We start from the raw sequence: 23342 nt of genomic DNA, 5'->3' as shown, positions 1-23342 counted from the left end.
AACAGAACCAGGCGCCAATAGGAAACCTACAGTTTAGCTCTTATGGACTCTTTCATACCAAGGATGTTCGGCGAGTGATAGCTCAAATCAATAAGACCCAAGATGGAGACCCATCAAAACTCCATGGAGACTATAAAGCTGGGGTCCTTATTGCCCATACCCCATTGTCCAGGCCCATAGGATAAGATCCCCTTTGACTCACCGCGCTGCTGCAAGGGATGTCCTTCACCTTGAGCCAGGCCAGGTCCAGTGTTCCCTCGCCTCGGTAACAGGACTGCAGGCGCTCCTTGATGCGGTCGTTGATCTGTTTCAAGATGAAGATACACAGGGCCGACTCATCCAGAGATTTCATCTTCCGCTTCTGGCCCTTGGAGAAGACAGTGAAGAGGAGGTCAGCATCCGGACGGACTCCCAGGGTCCGGCCCAGCACAGCACCAGCCTTAGACAGGTAGGCAGCCTGCAGCAAGCGATACTCCACCCCATTGCGCTCACAGCCAATGGGCACCTCCACGTAAGAGTTGAAGGCTGTGTCCTCTTTGCAAAGCCTCACGAGCTTGGACGTGTACACCTGCTCCTTTGTCGTGGAGCCCGGGGGAGACACCATCTCTGGCTGAAGGGTCAAAAAGTAAACAAAGTTTCCACTGCTGAAACCATAGACATAGTAGATGTCAAAGTCGGGGATGACAGTGAAGGTGTCGGAAGGGATCTTGATCATAGAGGCCACAAATTCGTCATGGAAAACAAAAGCAAACATGCCATCTGCCTCGGAGTTCTTAGTCAGCTTGCGGCTAGAGATGGTGGGAAAATATTCAGGCTTGCCATCCACCGCGGTGGCAATAAAGAGTTTATCATCCAAATTGCTGTAGGAGACAATTACCCCAAAGACCGAGCCACTCTCGTTAACCCCCGAGAGGTAGTGTTCCTTCTTGTGGAAGGGCTCTCCCAACTTGAAGAGGTCCTCCAGCCTGAGGAGCTTGCAGATACCCTGGTACAAGCTCCCACACGCAATCAGCCTGTTTTCCTTGTAGTCTATAAGCAGCATTTTGTTGACATTATTGGTGCTGGCCAGGGGTTCATTGCAGGTCTGAACAATACGAGGTGGGTAACACTTGGGGTTGTCTTCGTCTGGCCCTGTCTGATGAGTCACCAAGACCTTGAGGTCACTTGAGAGCTTGTAGATCCTGTTGACAGCCCCCAAGTAAATGTGTCCTGTCCTCTCATCCACCACAAGGTGATTGAAGCCCTCAGTGGGCTCCCCTCGGAATGTGACGAATGACCGCTTCTGAGACAGCTGGGGGGGCTGCCGTGAAAGCAGAGTAGAAGAGCCCATCCCTAGCACCAGGAGGTGGGACAACAGACAAGTCCAGTTCCAGGGCATGGTTTTCATCTCAGAGCGAGGTCCTGTCCACACAGCAGCAGCCAGGGCAGTCTCCCCTAGGAAAGAGAGAAGATTAAAAACATGAGTGGACCGTGACAGGGCTCTGTGGTGCCTACAGATCTTCTGAATTTAGTACAAACATGGAACCAGCGTGTCTCGGGAAGGCCAGAGGCCAGTGGCTCCAGACCCCGGGGTAGGTGCATGAGATGCTTATCTTGGTAGTGGCAGTCCTAGTATGCCTTATCAATACTAATGATGGGTGATAATGGTGATGAGGATGGTAGCAGTGATGCTGATAAGGAACAACACTGCCTACTGAGTGTCTGGTTTTACACTATTTTCTGGCCAGCACATCTGGATACTGTCTCATTTCATCTTAGTAACCCTTCTGTGGTGAGTATCTTCCAACTGCCCTTCTAGAGCTAAGGTCTGCATTTACCTGTGATCACTTGACATGCGTGAACCCTATGTCAGTGGGTTCCCTGGTACCGGTTCCAAGTTAGGGATCCCAGGGAACAGCATCAATAAAGGCTAGAGGAGGAGCCATCTGCATCTCCACTGGGTTCTTCCTCTGCCTCTCTGTCTCTCTGTGCTGTGGACCATCCCCTGCCTACTTCATTGGGCGTAAGAGAGCAACAGTGATCTCATTGTTACTAACTAAAGGCAGCTCTAAGCCAGGCTGTGGTGGCACACACTTTTAATCCCAGAAGACAAAAGCAGGAAGTTCTCTGTGAATTCGAGGCCAGCCTGGTCTACAGAGCTACTTTCAGTTCAGTCAGGACTAGAAAAACCCTGCCTCAAAAGGAAAAAAAAAAGAAGAAGAGGAAGAGGAAGAGGAAGAAAAGAGAAAAGAAAAACCAGCACTATTCCTCGAAGAAATCAGTCTTTCATGAATATTCTTATTCATTTCTGCTCAAAAGACCAAATCTGCATATCTTGTTTCCTGCCAGAACCTTAACTGCTGCCAACAGAAGCCTGTGGTCACTTTACACCACACTTTATGCTAAGGAATGTGATCTTAGGGGACTTTTGTGGCTTGTACCACCAAAAATGGGAAAGGTGGCTGAAGTAGTCCATAGTTAGCCTTAGCCGTCTCATTTCATCCCAGCCTCTCACAGCAAGGGCTGGACTCCACCTCCTGTTGTCCACAACAGAATTGCTAAGCCACCCATTATAACTGCTGTCCTTGGCCTGCTTTGCCCTTTGTACCTCCTCCTTCAGATGGTACAGGGAAGTCACACTAAAAGCCTACATCCTCCATCCCTTCAAGTTGCAGTAGCTACCAGCCTAGCTCGGGTACACGTTCCAGCTCTGGGCTTTCCTGTTATGAGGTCTATCTTAGCTGCCTCTTATGATGGGGACTCCTCTGGCTCCTATGATTTTTCCTTTGAAAGGAGAGAAAAGGTGCTTTCAGAAACCATGGCCCAACAACAAACAAACAAACAAACAAACAAATAATCATCTCTAGGGCACAAAATTGCCATCCATCCTAGCTGTTGACTTCATTTCTATTCAGTGCACTTTCTACACGTGTTTCCAAGAGAAAGCACCACATTTTTCCCAGCTTGGCTGACATAAGGGCCAGAATCACCAATATCTTATTTAGGGGCATCTCAGCTCTGTAGGATTTCTAATTTCCCCTAAGCTCCTGAAAAAAAAAAAAAAAGAGGTTATGTGATGAAGTAAATTGTTAAAGTCATAGAAGTCACCCCAGCAGGAAGAAAGGACAGGTCAGCTGGATACCCAGAGAAGAAGAAGAAAAAATAATAAAGACTTTACATTGTCAGCCAACATCCTAAGAAAAAGCACCTCAAGGAGACATGGGAGAAAGAAGCCTCTAGCTGATGGGAACACTACCCTAATGGCAGTCCTGTAAATAAAGGGCCTCCGTTTATCTACCAACGTGGCTCGAGTGTGCTCAGTGCATGTAAAACACAGGCAAGATATTGTAGGACTCTTGGGCCTGCTGTCAACTTGCTGCCCACCTAGGTGAAAACCACTAGAACCTACTTACTGCATGAGATGAAGTCGTGTGACTTATGACAGCACGCTTTAGGCATTCTTATTTGAGGATAAGGGACAAAGATTTCAGAAACCTTGTTGGGGGCAGAGTTGACCCAGCAATGAACTTGGAGAAGACACGCAAAGCTGGAAGAGCAGTGCCATCTTGGGAGAGTATCCACAATGGAAGCAGCCAACCAGGGTGTGGACGAGGAAGCCTCGGCACAGAGAACACAGCTCAGGAAAGAGCAGGAAGAGGGTATGGCAGAAGAGAGAAAGCTATGAGTCCTGGAAGGATGTCACTGAGAAGCCAAGACTACAGTGCATAGAGCTGGGGAAAGAGGATAGACTTTAGTAAAAGCAAAGAGAAGTCCCCCACCCCCCTTTGCTGGAGGAGTGATTGGAGCTGATTGGTGAGATCCAATAGCCAAATAGGTTCTGACCTAAACAGAAGTGCATCCATACCACCAAAGCCCTTCCCAGCACTTAGTGGAGGCTCAACAACTATTTCTTGACTGGCAGAAAGAGGGGCCAGACGCAGAGAGGAACAGCAATGTTTGTGCAGCCCTGGCTATATCCCAGGTCCCATGCAAGGTAAATGTTTTCTCCTGTATTAGCTCATAGAATCAGCATGGCTGTCCCTGAAGTAAGATGGCTTTCCCTAGTCTGCAGAAAAAGTAGTGAGTCCTTCAAGGATATGTGGTCAGTGAGGGGCAGAGTTAGGGATAGGATCCAGGTCTATACCACTGCAAAGTCCATACACTTTCTAGAAATGCCTCATTCCAAGACCCAGAATACAGAGTCCTAAGTCCTAACACAGTGGTTCCAGGATATCATCTACCAAACCCAGAGAAATGAAAGTTCCTGTGACCAACAGGGCACATCCTTCTGCTCATCACACAGAAGGAATCTCAGGACAAGCGATGAGGCGAAGATAGTTCCTCTTTAACTGTCTTTCCAAATCCAAAGAGCAGAGAAGATTCTAGAAATTTGCATCCCCAAGTAAGCAATCAGGTTTAATGCTACTCACATCCCTAATTTCAGAGGCAATGGCAGTGATATCGGAAGGGGCCAGGTGGGATGAGAGATAAAGACGAAGGTGGGGGGAGCTAGCTCAGTTGGTAAAGTGCTTGCCATGCACACATGAGAACTTGAATTTGATCCCTGGACACCATGTTAGAAAGCCAAGTGTGCCAGCATATGTGTATAATCCCAGTCCTGGGGAAGGGAAGACAAGCAAATACCCAGGACTCCGGCCAGCCTGATACAATTGATGAGTTCTAGGCTAGTGAGAGATTCCATCTCAAAACAATACTACTAAGGAAGGATATCCAAGGTTGCTCTAATCTCTACATGTATGTGCAGAGATACACATGCACTAGAACATATATGTATATCCACACCCACACATGTACACAAACACAATCAATCAATCAATGAATCAATAACAAAATATAACTAAAAGATGGCAATGAGGGACAGCACAGACCACTGATTCCCCTTTGGTACTCTTTCTACCACATTTGGCCTCTTCTACCCCCAGCATCTGCTCCCCAGGCTTGGAAAATGGCAGCTATTCGGGCACCATATGCTCTGCTGGCTAACAGGGCTCTCACTGCAGCTCTGCCAACAGCCAAATTCCAGAGGGACTGGTATACTCACTGGAAGACACAGGCAGGTTGGGGCACAGCCGCCAGCCCTTTGGGAGGGAGCGTTCAGCAGACCCTGTACCAGAGCATGCCACGTGCCTGACATTTGGCTCACCTTACTGTACACACTCACAGGCCCGCAGCCAATCCACAGCTCCCTAGTCTGCTCCAGGCAAGACAAAGAGGGCCATGATCATGATTTTCCTGGGCAGGCAGGGGCCACAGCTCACTCACCGTCTTCTATTAGGCACCGAAATGAGACACAGTTATGCATCTCAAACACTTATCACTCTCATCTGGGGATGGTGAAATCACTGCTCCTGGAGGAGCAGGGGAGCACATGGAAACGGTAACACATGATGGGAATAAATGCCCCCCCCCCAAAAAAAATGATTGATTAGGAAACAAAGAGAAATGGAAAAGGAAGCAATTTGGACAAGCACGTGGGCCTGGCTAATGCCAGTCTCCCCACCCCAGCTCAAAAGGGCAGAGTCACTAGCCCCCTCTTGCCCAGGGTCATCTAAGGTTGTTCTGATCTCACGAAACTGCAAATTTGGAACTTCCAAAGGGTGGAAGTGTCTATGCCTGGGCATCAACCCATATAAGTGCTGTCTTCAGCCCAGGAATGCCCTACCCCAATTTCTGATCCATCTATCACTTCTTACTCAAATATCCATTTAGGTGATTTTAAAATATAAAAAATCACAAGCAAATCACTCCCAAGGTTCCCAAAGGGTTTTCTGAACCAGGCAGGGTGAGCAGGACAGAGGACAGGACACCCACAGACCAAATCAACTCTAAACACCCTGTCACCTCCCCTTCATGAAATCAGACTTTAATTCTGAGTAGTCTCTGGGGAGAGGGAACTCATTTTTAGGCGCTGATCATCATTTTGACTAAAGCAGTTGGGACTGCCTTTGTTTTACATGGCAAGTTTTGAAGAGCTCAAACTAATTTTCATCAAGTGCTACCGTCCTCTCAGATTCCTGAGTGGCAGAAAGAAAGTTATTACAGAGCAGTTTAAAATAGCAATTAGCTCACCAAAATCCTTCAGAGTTTGTGCCTCGTCTTAGTGTACATTACCTCGTTCTGACTTTATTGTTCACTGTGACTCTCGGGCTCCCACTGAATGTGATCTCAGAGTTTTACAGAATAAGAATGGCTGAGGCCATCTCGTAACCCAAGGGGCACATACAAAGAAGATGAAGGCTCTTCTTTGTATGTCATAAGAGAACAGAAATGATCAGAGGTGCCCGAATCCCAGCTCATGTTAAATAGATGTCTATGTGATGTGCATGGCACCATTTGGGTATCTGTCCTGCCCAGATAATACGTGAGCCAAAGCTGTCCCCTTTCCATAAGCTAGCTCTGGTTCAGTTTTCTGGAATCATTAATGAAATCAGCTTGTTTTCTATTGCTGGGATGAAATACCATGACCAAATTCAATCTGGGGAGGAAAGGGTTTATTTCAGTTTTTGACTCCACAACATAGTATGTCATTGAGGGAAGTCAGGGCAAGAACTCTAACAGAACAGGAACCTGGAGGCAAGAGTTGATGGCCTGCTAAGATATGGTTTGCTCAGCCTGCTTTCTTATATAACTTAAGAGCACCTGCCCAGGGGTGGCACTGTCTACACACACTGGGCACTCCCACATCAATCTTTCATCCATAAAATGCCCTACATGCTTCCCCCAGGCTAGTGTAGTGGCAGCATCAGGCCAATGTGATGGAATTTTCTCAAGTGAGAGTCCCTCATCCTAATTGAATGTAGCTTGTGTCAAGTTGACAAAACTCACCAGGGCAAATCCTAAGCCACACAGAGAGAAATCTGAAAGCATCTATCACCACCTCCTCTCTACCAGGCTGTTCTACAGTGAGGTTAAGTAACAAGCCTAATAGATTTGCCCCCTGTCCACAGTGATTGACTATAGTTTTATAAGTGCTGATGCATTGTCCCAAGTAAGATGTGGGGGTGAGTATGGGTGTAATGACTTTCACAACCACACATTGTCTCCTCCATCTTCAGTCTGTACCCACAAACCTCCCAAGGTTTCCACCTGTTTGTGGCTTTCAAGTCTGGAATTTAACTCACTTCTCAAATGATGCTATCTCTGACCCAGGGAGACTTTAAGATGCCCTGATCGCGGGTGAGTACAGGAATCATTGCCCACCAGAGAGCCACAGATAACAAGCTGTTATATTTGTCCAGCTATGCCATACTCTCTAATATCCGTAGTCCCTTAAGAATAAGGATCAGGGATTGGCAAAACGACTTACTGGATAGAGTGTCTGCCACCGAGCTGATGACCCCAGTTTGATCCCTAGGTCCCACATGATGAGAAAGAATAGACATTTGCAAATTGTCCTCTGATCTCCACATGGCACAACACAGAACAAATAAATATGTGTAATAAAAATATGTGTAATACATTTTTATAATAATAAAGATTATAGGGGTTTTTCATCACTGAATATCTCCAGTTCTAAGGCTAGATCCTGAGACACTGGAAATATGTAATAAATGTTTGAGTATGAAGGAAAGAAGGGAAAAAGTAGATGATTCTCATGGTAGAGTATATGAGATGGCCGCGGGAATCACCTATGGCTAAAATTCAATTTAAATCTCGGTGTTGTACCAACAAGGTCAGAAAGGGATTGACAAAGTTGATTTTTCCCTGCCTAATCAAGGGCTTATAAATACTTAAAATACTCAATTTTGTCCTTTTAAAACATGAGTAAAAATGCATCTGAGAAGCGACACCTTTCATACATGATTTGCAAGGAGATCAGCAGTCCACCAGCTGAAATATTGTCACAAGTCACCTTGGACCTACAAACTAAACTTGCCCTTCCTCAATCAAGAAATCCAGTGCAGTCAAGGACAGGAGCAGGGCCTGAGAAAGTTGCACTGGAGGAAACAGCGCAGTAGATAGAAGTTGCTAGAAGCCAGCATGCATAGACTCATTCATTTAATGACTATTTTTTTCCTAGCAAGTGATTGCTAATTGATGATATGGCATAAGAGGAATCCTGGACTGGGACCAAAGGGTAGATCCCCTAGAGCAGACTGTAACGGCCCTGCTCTCCAGTGCCTAGGGGTCTCCTAGAGAGTCTCTAGCTATCCCCTGGAGAAGTGTGCAGAAGACTACTTCCTCAGCCCTCCTCAGAAGCCAGGGACTCCGCCATGTCCTTTAGTCCTGCAGACAGTGCCATGCCCAGGAAACTGCAATACCCCAGCATATAGGAAGGTCATGAACAGAGGGCTAACTTTGGTGAAGCTCTTCATTAGGACCAGGAGGCAGCCTTTGAAAGTTTGGGTATTATGATGCCAAGGGGGGGGGGGGTCAGGAGTCAATATACAATGTCTCTCTCCACTCCAAGCCTAACTGGGAAGTTTAAAAACACAGAATTCTCCAGGGAAGCACAACTGGGCAGCAAGTGATGGGCAACTTCTTCCTAGTTTGAAGAAGTAAGCTGGAATTGGGGTTCAGACCCCACTGCTGAAGACTAGCATCGATCTGGCTGCTGTTTCCCATCCCAGCTACCCAGCACAGCTTATGTGAAAGCCCTTGCCAGCTGTCCTGCTCCCAGGGTTGTTTTCCACCCTCAGAGACTGGCAATGGCCTCTGGATGCACAGAAATGGAGGAACAGCATGGAAAAGCGACCAAGACATCCCGAAACTGTAGGAAGTGTTGTAAGAGATGGTGAGCATTTGACACTCGTAAGAGAACCACTTGTCCTGTGTGTGAGGCTTAGGACTTATATGGCTGAGTACTTTTCATCTAGGAGAAGCCCTCCAGCCTTAGACTCACAGTCCAGCTCCTTTTGCTTGTTTTGAGACACACGGGATAGTCTTATGGCTGCAAACTCACTTTGAAGACCTTGTCTCCTCTCACAGGCAAGGGAAGAAGCAGAGTGTTCATGTTGATGCTAGTAGCATTTCCTGAAGCCTCTTCTCTCTGAGCCACCAAGAATCAGAACACTGCAGACACCAGGGACAACTGCCCTCACAGGCCCATTTGTCTTGATGCCTCAGTTTCCCCATCTGTAAACTGGTAGTCGGGTGGAAAAGAGCATGCCCAAGTTGCTCTTCTGTTAAACCACAGGAGACATGAGAAAGATCAGACTTCCCAGAACACAGGTTGTCACAGATTTTAGGAGGGGTTCCCAGAACACATTTTTAGGGGTGGCCAGGTAGAGCTGTGTGACGGTAGTGCCTGCAACAACCAGCAGTGTTACATACTGACCCTAAAGTTGCTCTCTTGAGATGCTGCACCTTTCTTAAGTTGGCTTCCTAGCTGGCTACCCAACCAAAATGGTGGGCACCTCTGGCATGCCAACCACGTTTTAATCCTGCAGCCTGCCCTCAGAGAAATCGGAGTCCTCTTCTGTCAAGTGGGCCCACTCACTCTCCCTAGAGCTTAAGTTTTTCTCTTTCAAGAGGAGGGATCAGGGTGTAGGACACACATCATCCATTCTGTGTTGCTCTATCTCAATATCCAGGGAGCATGCCTTTGCCTTTTTTGGCCCCTGGAGCTGTGTAGGACAGTTGGTGGTAGAGTGTGGACAGGAAATCTGTAAGCCTGGGCCCTTCCACCACCTCCCCACAGGTCTAATATAAAACTTCACATAAGCTAATTCCGCCCCATCTCATTCCCTTCCCTTGACAAGTAAGAAAGAGACAGACATTCCCATCCTCAGATAGGGGCAAAATTTCTAACTAGACTTTCATTTTCTTTTGTGAGTGTGTGTGTGTGTGTGTGTGTGTGTGTGTGTGTGTGTGGTACTGGGGACTGAGTACAGAGACATGTCAATCAAGTTACATCGCAGGCCCTGAAATAGACTTTCCTAACTCAAGAAGGTTGTCAGGTTTGTAAGCAACAAAAATAAATGCAGGGTTTTAGGAAATCAAAGCTGAGAGTCTATATTCTTAGGTCCTGGAGACTGAGTATCTATCTCTCCAGCTACCACCCCTAAAATGGCCATTGCCCTTCCATCCCCAACAGTCTTCATGCAGAGAACCCAAAGCCCCACCAACAGCAGAGCCATAGAGGAGCAGTTGACTTGAGGCACACTTTGCCAGATGATGGTACCTCCACTGTCCCCCAAAGTCTAGTGGTCTCCCTCACATGCCTTCCTCGTCCCCCTACTCTATCTACCCCTTCCTTCTTCAACCCTAGAGGAAATCAGGAAGTGAACAATTGTCTGCCTTGTTGGTCTATACTCATGTAATTAGTGCTATTTAATTCTACGACGAGGCAAAGCTCATAAAACACAAAACGTATTTCAGCTGTGTGCCGCGAATCCTGGCAGAAATTCCCACTGCAGCCGGAAGCTGAACAAAGTTATATTTGCTCCCTAAAAAGATAAATAAATTCTGAAGGGAGGTGACAAAGTTTTGAAACCAGGGACTGCTACTACCTAGCAGTAGGCAAAGGAGAAAGAACAAGAGATTCTGGTCCCTAAAGTTTGGAAACCATTTCCATTGCCATGACAACACTGACTGTTGAAAACATTTCCTATTGATTAAGTAACGCCAGCATAATTAAGGTCACTCTGGACTCACCCTCTGCTCACTCTCAAGCACTGATATGTGCTTTAAGACACTGTCCCCAGCCACTGGATGAGAAGACATCATTACTCTCCCGTGTACTGGGCACACACGTGAGTCAGATCCTTAAGTAGAAACCTACAGCTTCTAGCAGCAACTCCAGCTGAACTAGCATGTTCCCACCTCCCACTGCTATCCCCTTGTCAACCCCACAGTGCTGACACCTCCCAGCACTTCAGTATTTATCCCAGCCACACATGGGACAAGCAGCAGAAAATGGTGTCTTCTGTCCTGCTACCATGGAACTCAGGCTGGTGCTGTGTGGTGTCTCCTGGGGAGACATAAGAAGCATTTATGTACCTGAAGTAAAGAGGGAGTGGCAGATCACAGAGAGGATTTCATCAAATTCAGTTTAGTGAACGCCCGGGGCTACTTACTGGTGCACAGGTGACTCACTGGTAACTCCACCGCTGCAAAGTCCCACCGCAGACAACTGTTTACCCTTCCCATAGTGGCAAATGGAACCCAGAGGTGAGACTTCATGAGGACCTTGTGGGCCTTCCTGTGCTTGGGAGGGATGTCAATAGACCAGATCTTATGAGGATCTCCTGTGGTTGTCACAGGCTGCTCTGCTTCAAGGCCATGATGCCCATGTCCAACCCAGTGGGAACAGCTATGGCATTCTATCAGGAACTATCATCACTGGAAGGGCAGCATAGTCCAGACCTCTGATGTTTCCAATGTTCCCAGTATACTGGTCCTCTCCTGAAACATCCCTGTGAACAGATTGTACCCTTCCCCTTTTCAAGGTGACAAGAATTCAGAATTAAAAGAGGGCCCAGAGCAAGGTCAGGCGCATCAGAATAATATTGGATGCTGCTGATACCCCCTCTTTCAGGATCTGCTCAGAGCAGTGTCAGTGGAGGGGGCACAGAGGGGTGAGCCTGCTGCAAAGCCCAGGAGGCATTATTTCCAATAGCCCTGAGTCTGCTGTGCATACAAGTCATAGATGGGAACACAGTATCCTTTACAGAGAAGTGCCTGCCAGTTCACTTCCCCCTCACATGGTCCCAGAGTCTACCTGCATCATTACCACCACTTCTCATGAGCATAACACTCAAGTGTACGGAACACTCATGATTCCCAAAGCTGGGGACTGAGCCTCAGAGAAGCTCACCAGCTTCCCATATGTCTTGGTTAGGATTTCTATTGTTATGATAAAACGCCATGACTGAAAGCAGTGTACAACTCTCAGGTCACACTCCATCACTGAGCTGTTGTGGGAGAATTGTTTGTATTCTGTCAATCATGTATTTTAATAAAATGCTGATTGGCCAAGCAGGAAGTATAGGTGGGTCAACCAGACAGGAAGTAGAGGCGGGGCAATGAGAATAGGAGAATGCTGGAAAGGAGGCCAGTCCAGCCTAGATCACCGAAGATGCAGCATGTGAGATGTCCTGCTGAGAAAGGTACTGAGCCACATGGCTAACATAGATAAGAATAATGGGTTAATATAAGCTATAAGAGCTAATAAGAAGACTGAGCTAATGGGCCAATCAGTTTATAACCTAATGTAGACTCTGTGATTTTCTTTGGGGCTTGCCGGCTATTGGGTACTGGGCAGGACAGAAACCCCAACGAGCCAACCTTCATATTACACTGAGAGAAGTATGGGAAGATGTTCAAGGCAGGAACCTGGGGCCAGGAACTGAAGCAGAGACCATGGACAAGTGCCACTTACTGACTTGATCCCCATAGCTTGATAAACCTGCTTTCTTATACAACTGAGGATTATCCGCCTAGGGGTGGCATCACTCACAATGTGCTGGCCTTCCATATCAATCACTAATGAATAAAATGCCTCCCAGGCCTACCCACAGGCCAATCTTATGGAGGTATATTCTCAGTGGAGAGTCCATCTTCCCAAACAACTCTAACTTGTATCCAGGTGACATAAAACTGACCAATACACCATATTAATGCTTCTGTTGATTCTGTTTTTCCCTGTGGTACAAAGCTTCCATTAGAGTCATCTCTGGAGATTGTATACCAAAAGTAGGAGTGGAAATGAGTCTTGAAGTCCTAGACAACTATATAGTTGGCCATGTTAGCATACTGAAAACCTTTTAAGGTATTATTACATTGACAGACATTGGTGTTTGCATGTTGTGGAATCTGTTAGGGAAGTTTAGGGGAAGACAGCAGATTAGGTACATCCAAGTCAACCAGCAAGTAAGACAGATGTCTCATGTCTATTTGAGCATTTGTTCAATAACATATATGTAGCCCTCTACAATGTATACCAGTAGCCTGCCTTTTAAGAGTGAAGCCATGGATGGGACAACAATGCCTTTGATCCTATTAAACATATTAATTAAAAGACGGAACTGGGGACATAGCTTAAAGGCAGCGTGCTTGCCTAGCAAATGCACGGCTCTAGGTCCCATCCCCATTACTATATACATACGTGTGCATTCACACATGCTTAAGGGGAAACAATAAACAAAATAGCTGGGTTTAGACAGTATTAACACCTAAAGGAAAAGGAGCAGGAATATTCCCTAAAGATGAAACAGTACAGGTGGGGGCATGGAGTCTTAATAAGTCAAATGATTTCCACAAGGGAGGGACTGATAACCAGGGGTAACCACCATACAAAGATTTGGGGAGTCTTCTAGGCCAATGAAAAAGTGATCACAAAGACCATGGAAAAGGAAAAACCCACTAAAGAAAAAGCAGAAAGCAGAAGACCGGAAGCCATGGACTAAGCATGGAAGGGTGACTGGGAAGCCCAAGAGGAAGGGAGCGGATACTGAAGGGCACTGAACCATGGAGGGGAGTTTGTGTTTATCGTAAATAGTATGAGAAGGCCAAGAAGGGGCAGAGTGAGGGAGCGGCTTGGTCAGGCATAGGGCTGGCTGTCAGCCTGGCTGTGATGTTCAGATGGGATTGGCTGGAAGAGACCTGCAGGTTTTCAGTGAGGGGTGCTAGCAGACCCAAACCAGAGGGCATGGCAGAAAATGAAACACGGTTGTTCCAATGTGCTTTCTGGTAAGTTTAGAGGGGAGAGGAGGAAGAAAGAGGCATTCATCCTGCTTCCAAGGTTTTGAGTACCTATCTGAGTCGATGGTGACATTATTTTAATGATTAGGGAAAGGCTGAAGAAGAACAAGTCATGGTGTATTAAAAAAGGTCAAGAGCCCTGTTTGGACCTTCAAGAGCTAGATTGTCTGAAGAGGCTGTCCTGCCCACAACGGTTGTCCTGGGGGAGTGACTTACAAAGGACAAAGCCTGTAGTCTCTGGAAGGCATGGAATTTAAAGGTTTCTAAGAGGATGCTAACGTCATCATATCTAGATAAGAAACCAGCTCTCCATAATTGAGATGAAATGAGGCAGGCGTATGAACCTACAGTACCAAAGGACCCTAGGGACCATGCTCTCTCATCTGGACCGATCCCTTGGTAGTGTCGATTTTGCACTAAGCTTTCTAGGCTGGCAGAAGTGATATCAACTAAAATGCCTTACTTAGAATTTTAGAACCTAGAATTTTATGCTTATATCTTATCAACTTTCTTGTTTATCAAAAAGACATTGAAAATGTCCTTGCAATGGAGCCTATTCTGTAAACTTGTTAAGTTTCCATCCAAATTAATAGCAAATGTAAATGGCTAAAACAAAACAAACAAACAAACACAAAGAGGCACCCAGCCTCTGTCACATAGTTCTTAGCAAAAGGCCTTGTCACACCATGAGCAGTAGCTTGGGCTGTGGAAAAACAGTGACAGTCAGGCTGATGAAAATTCAACAGAAATCAAAAGAACTCAGACTGAGGAAGGGGCTCTTCCTATGTCATTGTTTTAAAGAAGTGTGTTAAAGATTGCATGGCATATAATTTACCATTTCAACCATTTTTAGGATGTGGTTCATAGGCCTTGAATCCATTTGCAGTGGCGTGCAGCAATCACTGTCATCATCACCACCACCACCACCACCATCATCACCATCCATCCATCCATCCATCCATCCATCCATCCATCCATCCATCCCCAGAACCCATTCATCCCAGGCTCCAGCTTGCCCTGTTAAACACATCCTCACTTCCTTGGTCCCAGGTCAGGCAATCGTCACTCTGCTCAGTGTCTCTATGAACCCTGGTGGCTCCAGGAACATCATGAACTCAGGATGAGAGCATTTGCCCCTTTTGCAACTGACTTATTTCTCTTAGCATAATGTCTAATGTTTTCAAGATTCATCCAATGTGGGGCAATGCAAATTTTAATTTTAAATAATTGCAGTTCTCCTTCCAATAAAGTTCCTGGATTCAAAATAACTCCTGTAGTTGCTGTGCTGTATTATGGGTATGAGGACAATAAAATTAGAGAAAACATATAGACAGGTGTCTGTCAACACATACTGAGTGAAAAAAAATGGCCTCCCAGCAGTCCATACGATCCTAATGTAATGCTAAGAAGATCCGCAATCCCTTCAAGGACCAACCCAAAGAGAGTCCTGTTCAACGAGTTGAGAAACACTGTCACCTGGGGAAGCATGATGCACTTTGGCTTACTCAAAGTCCTGGGGGACACTAATGATGAAACTTCCTTAAAGTGTGCGAGCCGAGGTTTCTCAAACTTGACTAAAAACTCCTTACAGCCTGATACCTACCACAATCTTTAAGAAGCCCTTTTCCTGATACACACTTCAGGAAATACTTGCATGTTGATTTCAATCCCAAAAGCACATGTATGCCTAATTTCTCCTAACTTTTACTAAAGCCTTGTAGTGCAAGTTGTGAAATTTAAGATAATTTGTTTTATGTATTCAAACAAATTACCAAGCCTGCAATGTTTTAGATCTAGGAAGAAAACCCCGAGATGGAGAGAAGCAACTTGAAAGGGTGGTGTGATCTCTGTCTCTTTCCAGTGAAGGTACAGTGATGCAGTGAGCTCTGTGATGCCCGTTGACATGACTCCAGGGTGCAAGCCTCCTTCTCTTGATCTACCCCTAGAGCCCAACGACTGTTACAACCCCCTTCCCCTGTTTCCTCTTAGCATAGCAGAGAGGGGTCACAGTTTTCTATGCTTATATTAGACTGTGAAGACAAATAGGTGAACAGAAAGAAAAGGGTGAAAAGCAAAATGAGTCTTCAGAATAAAAGATAGGTGTCTCTGTCTCATCTGATCTCCACCCTTCCCAAACTCAAGGGCCCTGCAAGGCTATGCCCCCAAAGAGCTGACTCAGCATCTGAGGGGCTTCACTTGGGGTTTCCTGAGCCTGGGCTGCGGTGACTGTCCTGGGAAGGGCACTCACTCTTCTGTCCTCATTTGTGGGGCAGGCCTGTTTGTGAAGGTTGCCACGGCTTCCTAAGAATGGTATGTTACCTAGGTAAAAAGTGACTCCTGATAGGTCACGGAGACTGATGATGGCACATCCCATTCTCCTCAAGATCTCTTTATGCCTAAACCTCCAGGGGTACTGAGGGTCTATTGAGGGGGTCAAAAACCTGACATCCTAGCACAGCAGATAGTAAAATGTGTCCTCACTATAGGAGACAATAGGTGAAATAAGGTATAACATGGAAACCACACACATAACTCATTACAACAACTCTAGATGTTTCCCTTTCTCTCCATGCTGTGGGAAACACCCAGTGGAGATGCACAGACGGTCTCAGCTGTGCTATTAGATATCAACAGAGAATTAGACATACACTCATTGAGGATTATCAGGAAGTTGTACCCCCTCATTTAAAAGCAACATGGCCAAAACTGTGGGTATCAGTCTTTAGACAACACCCCTCAAGTAGAAGTTCTCTCCCTATTATAGAGTCTGAACTATGAGCCTTATGTTAATATACATGTCCAAGGTGACCATTCTCTGATTAAATCTAACCAACCACCAAACACCAACTCTTCTCCCCAGTACCCGACCAAGCTTCTAAACAGTCTAGATGGAAATCACCACCTCCATTTAGCAGATGAGGGAAACAAGGCCCAGTGAGGTTAAAGGTCTTTTCGAAGGTCATAGAGATTCTCCTAAGAAAAAGCTGATTGGCATTGACACTGATTAAGAACAATCCAATGTAGTAAAGCACCAAACAGGTACAAAAAAAAAGAAAGAAAAAGAAGAAATGAAGCAATCTCCAGAGAGCAGATGAACAAGATTCAGTTTGCAGTTAGAAAAAAAAAATCAATGAGGCAAATGCTCAACCTGTGAAAATCGATGGGGCAACCAACCACCAATGGCCCGTATTTCCGCCTGAATTGATACCCAACCACATGATGTCATATTTGTATTCACCCAAACCAACTTCACACCCCACCTGCCAGCATATTGCCTGGGTACCAGAGTCAACATCTATGGGAGCATCTGCCTGACCCCAACTGAACATCTTCAAACAGCTCTTGAGAGGTGCCTGATGAAGCCTGCATATGGAGGCTAGAGAAAGAAGCCTCTGGAACAGGGAGATAAGGTGACCTTCTGAGAGCTAATTTAGCTACAATCAAGACATCCCTGTGAAAGCCCTGGATATCAGCAGAAGCCACCTTACAAGGCATCCTAAATTGCCGCAGAAAGAGTGGGGAACTGCAATCCAATCAGGGCGACAAGGTTTTATCCTCAGCACAACAATGTAACTCAAGAAGGCTGTAAGGGAAACAGTGGACTATACAGAAGGTGTTAGCTAGCTCGGGGTGGTGCCCTGGAGTGCAGAGCAAGTAGCAAGAAGTGCTTGGGGTTCAAGCTCACAGTATATAGGGGGAAAGAGCGGTGGTGGCTGGCTCACCAGAGAGGTGAACTCCGAGTGATAGCAGCCGTGTGTCAGGCTTCATTTTATGGGTGACACGCCTCTTAAGGATGAGAAAGCTCTGCTTCTGAAGCCATGTTTCCTGCCAGGCAGCCATCTTAGGGTACGCTTTTTTTTTTCTTGCTGGTATCTTCATAGCTTCATTCAAGTGTTTACCCTCTGGAGGACCACATCTGGAGCAGGGCTCAGACACAATTGGAATAACCCTGAAATACACAGTCTATTTCACTAACCATGGCTGGATTAAGTCAGCCATAACGATCTCTTTCTCCTTGACAATTTAGGAACAGTCAACTGACCCAAACCTGGCCAACTGGATGTGATGGGAAGCCTGCTAGCGACTTCAGGGACACTCAGTTATTACCCTTTGGACAAAGAAAGCATGTTTCTAATCTGTCTAGCTGTTGGGGTGCCTGGGAACTGCTGAAGTCTTCCGTGTCCCCAGGAATGACGTCAATGATGTGGCCACACGGCTGATGGAGTAAGGGAAGTCTTGGAGTGCAATGATGCTGGCAGTGGACTAACCCTGCAGCTGCCCGCCCTGTGGTTTCTTCATGCTCTCACTACCGTTGACTCTGGCAACAGCTGAGAGCACCACACTGGGATTCTTGGGAAGTCTTTGTGCAAACCAGATCCCATGATCATATGAAGACCATGGGGGCGTCTAGGACAAACTCTCATGCCTTCATTAACTGGATAAGACCCACCGCAGTGAATAATCCAGCAATCTTCCTTAAATACCATCTATGTCTTAGATTTGAGTGAACTGAGTCTGGAAACATATTTTACTCTGGGATCACTAGTAAAGACAGACCCTGACCCAGGACAGCTCCAGCAGCACCACTGTCTAACTTTCACAGAATCTCGGTGTCATCTTAGTTGATAGTATTTTGATAAAACAGGAAACAATATGTGCTACTTTCCTGTCCCCACTGTATATCTTTCTACTCAAGTTGCCTATGGAATCTGTACACACAGCTATTCCTTGGTACCTGCAGATATTTGGCTGTAGGATCCCCCTGAATACCAAAATCCATAGATGTTCAAGCACCTTATTCAAAATGGTGCCGCATTTTCATGTACACAATTCTAATCTACACAATTCTCCTGTAGGTTTGAACTCATCTCTAGACTTATAGACATATAATACCTACTGCAATGCTAATACTATATCAACCATTTTTACACTATATTGTTTAGGCAATTATGACACAAGTCTATACATCTTCAATACAGATGACTTTTTAAACATTTTAATGTGCAGTTGGTGGAATCTGCGAATGTGGAACCTACAAATTCATTTGCTACTCTGAGTAGGCTACACCTCCCTTGCCTATTTCCTGATGTTTTTCAGAGATTGAAATAAAATCAATATGAAATATAAAGTATGAATCCAGGACTTTAGAATTCAAAGCATGTGCTGGGCATCATCAGAGGCCTGGGGTGTAGGAATTTTAAAGAAATACAGGTAATAGGATCCCACTCCTAGAGACTCTGATTTAAATGGTCTGCAGGAGATAGCAGTGTATTTTTTAAAATGCTCTTCACGTGAAATGTTCAATCATTCAGCCAGAGTGGATGGGAACCTCTGATAGCTGAGTCCTGTCATGTGTAGATGAGGAAGCAGGCCCGGGGAAGTTTAGAGATTTCAAAATCGCATATTTGCTAGCCTTGAGCCAGTGCAATGGGAACCTAGGCTTCTGCGTCCCAGACCAGATATCTCCCATCATGCTTCTGTGCCAACTGCAGGGCTCTCACGGTGTTAGAGGAAGATCAAAATGGAGGAATTACCAAAGACCATGAGGAAACTTTGGGGAGTTGACTGTGATGTTACCCAAACTTTTTAAAATATATTCTTGAAGAATGTAGCTAACTGCAGAGCCATTATATCTCAATAAAACTGCATTCTAAAATACACCTACAGACAAAATGAGAGAAAATATTAGCAAATCAAACAAGTGATAAAGAACTAGAAGCCAAGGAATGTAAGCAATTCTTTACAAACAACAAAAACACGAAGGCATATAAAAGCGGGCAAGTGACTTCAAGAGATACTTGTCCAAACAATACACAACAGTGTCCAGCAGTCACATGAAAACCTGCTTGATGTCATTAGTCATTGGGGAAATGAAACTACAGCCCTTGAATACTGCTGTGTGAATGTAAAACCACATAGCCACGGCAGGAAATGATTTGACATTTCTAGCAAGTTACCAGCTATCACCGGGACTGGGAGCCCGGGCCCCACTTTGGGACCCACTAATAATAACGTAGAATCCTTTTGCAGGGATGGAAACCCAAACTCTTGAGAGCACACAGCCTACAAGCACAAGAGACTAAGAGCCTGATCCCCGGGCTCTTCCCACTATAAACCTTCATCTAGTGAGCTAGATGCTCTATGTGCCCACTTTGACCCTCAGGTCAACGAATGAAGGCATAGAAGATGTTACCCATGCTAGTGAAGTAGCATGAGAACGAGCTACAAAACAACTGGCATTCTTGCCGAAGAAATTGGGTAAAGAGACAGAAAGGCTGAGGTAGAATTGTGGGTCAGGAGTGGGGAGGAACTGGAATGTGGGTTGCCCTTCTTTATTCTTTTGATATCAGTTGCCTCTTAGCAATGAAGGGAAGTTTCGTCCTTGCATCGACAAGATAGCATCACATTATAATACCCCTATACATGCAGCATGCCTGTCACACGTTAGGTAGGAGTCGGCTCTTAATGGTCTTGGCATCTCCAGAGTCCACTCTTTCCAGAATACAGTCTGCTGATAACACCTTTCCATACAAGAGTCTCAGGTGACTCCTATCTCCTATAGAGAGAGGGACAGATGGCCTATTCAAAGATGGCCTCCAATAGAATGACCCTTTGTGCTCGGTGGCATGCTATCCTTTCAACTTATTTTGTCCCCTTTTCCTGGGATCCCTTTCTCCTCATTCCTTCTCTATCTCTATACTCAATAATTTCACTCTGTGGGGCTGGAGAGATGGCTCAGCGGTCAATGAGGACTACTGAGAACTGAAGAACAATGGCAATGGGTTCTTGATCCTATTGCACGTAATGGCTTTGTAGGAGCCCAGGTAGTTTGGATGCTCACCTTAATAGACCTGGATGGAGGTGGGTGGTCCTTGGACCTCCCACAGGGCAGAGAAACCTTCTTGCTCTTTGGGCTGAGGAGGGAGGAAGACTTGATTGGGGGAGGGGGAGGGAATGGGAGGTGGTGGCGGGGAAGAGGCAGAAATCTTTAATAATTAAATTAATTAATTAATAAAAAATAAAAAATAAAAATAAATAAAAAATAATAATTTTACTCTGTGAAAATTACATTCTATGACTCAGAATCCTGACCATAAAATTGAAATGATGGTTGAGACCCACCTTCCTAGTTGTAGCAAAGAATCAAAATGAATAGGGCAATCCACAGAAGAGGTGACCACCACCACAAATCATTCCTGACTTCTGAGCCTGAGGAATCTCGATCCTGCCCTTGGTAAGGCTATGCTAGGCACAGACATTGGTCTTCATCACTTCCTACTCTGCATTTGCAGAAATGTTTATATCTGGTTTGAATCTACTGCTCCCAGCTAAGGAAACCCCATGGAGGAGAAACAGTGCTTCTAATTTTAGCCCAGTGCACAGAGAAGCCTAAGTGCCCAACCACAGTGAGAAGCACAAATGATCAGTGTTGGATGACTTTAAATTGTCCCCTAGAGGACCCTTATAATGCCTAGAACCCCAAAGGAAGGGAGACAAATGCTGGGGCAGGACAGGAATCTAGGAATTAGATGGGTGTAAAGCTTTGGCATGCAAAGGTTTAACTTGCCTCCAGACAATGCTTTCTTTAAAGGGTTCTCCCAAATCCACAGAAGTTGGCCACAGTCCTGCTTTCCAGCCCCAAACAACATCTTCCAGCAATTCGAGGAGCCCTTGTACACCAGAAGTCCCTTGTGCTGACTTAAAACAAAAACAAAACTAAAAAAAAACAAAAAAAAAAAAAATTTCCTCTTCTTTGACACTCAGGTTATCTGTTCCCCTTATGCATTGCTGGTCTAGGGTGCTGCAGTGGCTGTGTCCTCTATAGGGAGTTAGACTTGATAGAGGCTGCCAGCTCCTTAGCACACAGGCCGTAGACCCAGAATGTTCAACAGCCTTTCCCCACCTCCTGCCAGTACCTGGTCCTTCTTTAGCTTGCAGCCTGCCTGGGCACCATCAAGATAGACCAGCTTTTCACCTTGAATGAGGCCCAAACTCCAAAGTCCACTTCCTTTACCCTAGTCTCCTGGTGCTTAATAGAGCAAAATAAAGGTGTTGGTGTTTTGTTTTAAGCAACTATCCAGGCAACAGAGATAAAGAAATTGAGAGATCTTTCTTGAGGTAGGGAGGGGCTGGAGAAAGGCAGGCTGGGAAATAAAATGGCTGTTTTTTTTTTTGTTTGTTTTTGTTTTTTTTTGATGGTTCCTAAGGCTGATCCTACTTAGATTAAAAAAAGAAAAACAAAAGCAAAAAAAAAAAAAATAAGGATTCTGCAGCTCAAGGCATGTTGGGAAGGAGGAGTTCATAATGAAATGCAAAAATCAGCAGAGTGAGGAAAGGATACAGGACTGTTCTCTGCCTTGGTTGGAGCTGGGAAATGAGTATGCATCCATTAAACAGACCCATCCTCTCCCACCCTGATCCAGGGCTCCTAAGCAACCTGCTACAGGACCCAGATCCTACCACCTATTCTCTCCATTAGACCTACCATCCAAGGAAGGCTGTGTTCAAGAAAGAGAAACGTGATCAAGAACTCCTGCCAAGGCCCGTCCCTGGTACCCACTTATCTAGGCCTAACACAGAAGCCAAGTACTTGGCCATAATAGCGGAGGTCATGAATGTCATCCATTGATGGGGACACATCCTTGTGTAGCCATGGCAGAAAGGAACGAGAGGCAGCCAAGGGAGGGACTGTGATTGGAGAGTGAGAAGAGCCACCAAGTAGAATAAATGGGATAGACAGACAGAAGGAAGACTGGAGTTGATGCCTTGACTCAGTGATGCCCATAGTGAGAGTAGAGGAAGGAGTAACGGTCATGTTCTGCATAGAGCCATGCCTATCAGTTACAGGTTGCATGCAACAGTAAGCCATGAAGATGAAAATGGAGCTGAGAAACTCCCGTGCCCCACTGATGCACAAGACAGAAGACTTACTGCTGCTGTCACTATGTTCCTGCTGTATGTGTTTATTATGCTTTTATCGTTAGTGAGTGATCCTTTTAATTGTTAGAAACTGAGTTGGCTGCAAAACAGTATGTTATGTCAGCAGTAGCCTCTGATATCCGATGCCCACCATGTCTCTTGATGACATGAAGATACCACATGGAATCGATGGTTGATGTACATTGGTTAGCCTTGGGATAATGGTATACACAGACAGCAATATGTGCACAGGGATGAAATTGCCTGAGGACACATTACCCAGAACACACACCATCATTAAATAACACACATGACTGTATTACAACTTCTATTTAAATATATTTGCATTTCAAAGGGAAAAAAAGCAAGCAGCTCTAGCCAATAAATCAATACGGTAGCTGGCTTAGTGTCCTCAGGGTCCTATGTACCTTGAAGGTAACCTAAGAGTGGGCAGCACCATGAGGCTCAATGACAGAGCCAGTGTCTTCACTTCTTAGTTGGCCATTGGTATTTCATAAGCTAATACAGTGGGTCTCAGCTAATTAAGACAATTTATTATTTATTGAGTGATTTCACCTCAACAATCCGGTGGTTTTAAAAAACAAGCAAATGGTTTTGAGAGATTCCTACAAGGACAGTATAAGTAGGAAATTAAGGAACATAAACACTATTAATCAATAAGAAAATGAAGAGGTCACCCTTGACTCCCAGCGCAAGCTCTTCATCATCCACACCACAAGCCTCAGGATCAACAAATCAGAATAGAGTCGGCACTTGTT

At 45.5% G+C, this 23342-nt stretch overlaps 1 protein-coding gene across 1 annotated transcript in view; it reads right to left on the bottom strand.

The window, feature by feature from the left end:
* Window positions 1-23342, bottom strand: part of Plxna4 (plexin A4) — a 454143-nt gene that overhangs the window by 382312 nt on the left and 48489 nt on the right. Inside the window, exon 2 of the mRNA XM_057770711.1 lies at window positions 203-1434. Coding sequence (XP_057626694.1) covers window positions 203-1387 — 1185 coding nt within the window. The 5' untranslated portion in view covers window positions 1388-1434. The remainder of the gene's footprint in view (window positions 1-202; window positions 1435-23342) is intronic.

The sequence above is a fragment of the Chionomys nivalis genome, chromosome 1 (assembly GCF_950005125.1).
Source record: "Chionomys nivalis chromosome 1, mChiNiv1.1, whole genome shotgun sequence".
Classification (NCBI taxonomy): Eukaryota; Metazoa; Chordata; class Mammalia; order Rodentia; family Cricetidae; genus Chionomys; species Chionomys nivalis.
The sequence above is the reverse complement of the archived record's forward strand: the minus strand, read 5'-3'. Positions and strand labels throughout refer to the sequence as shown.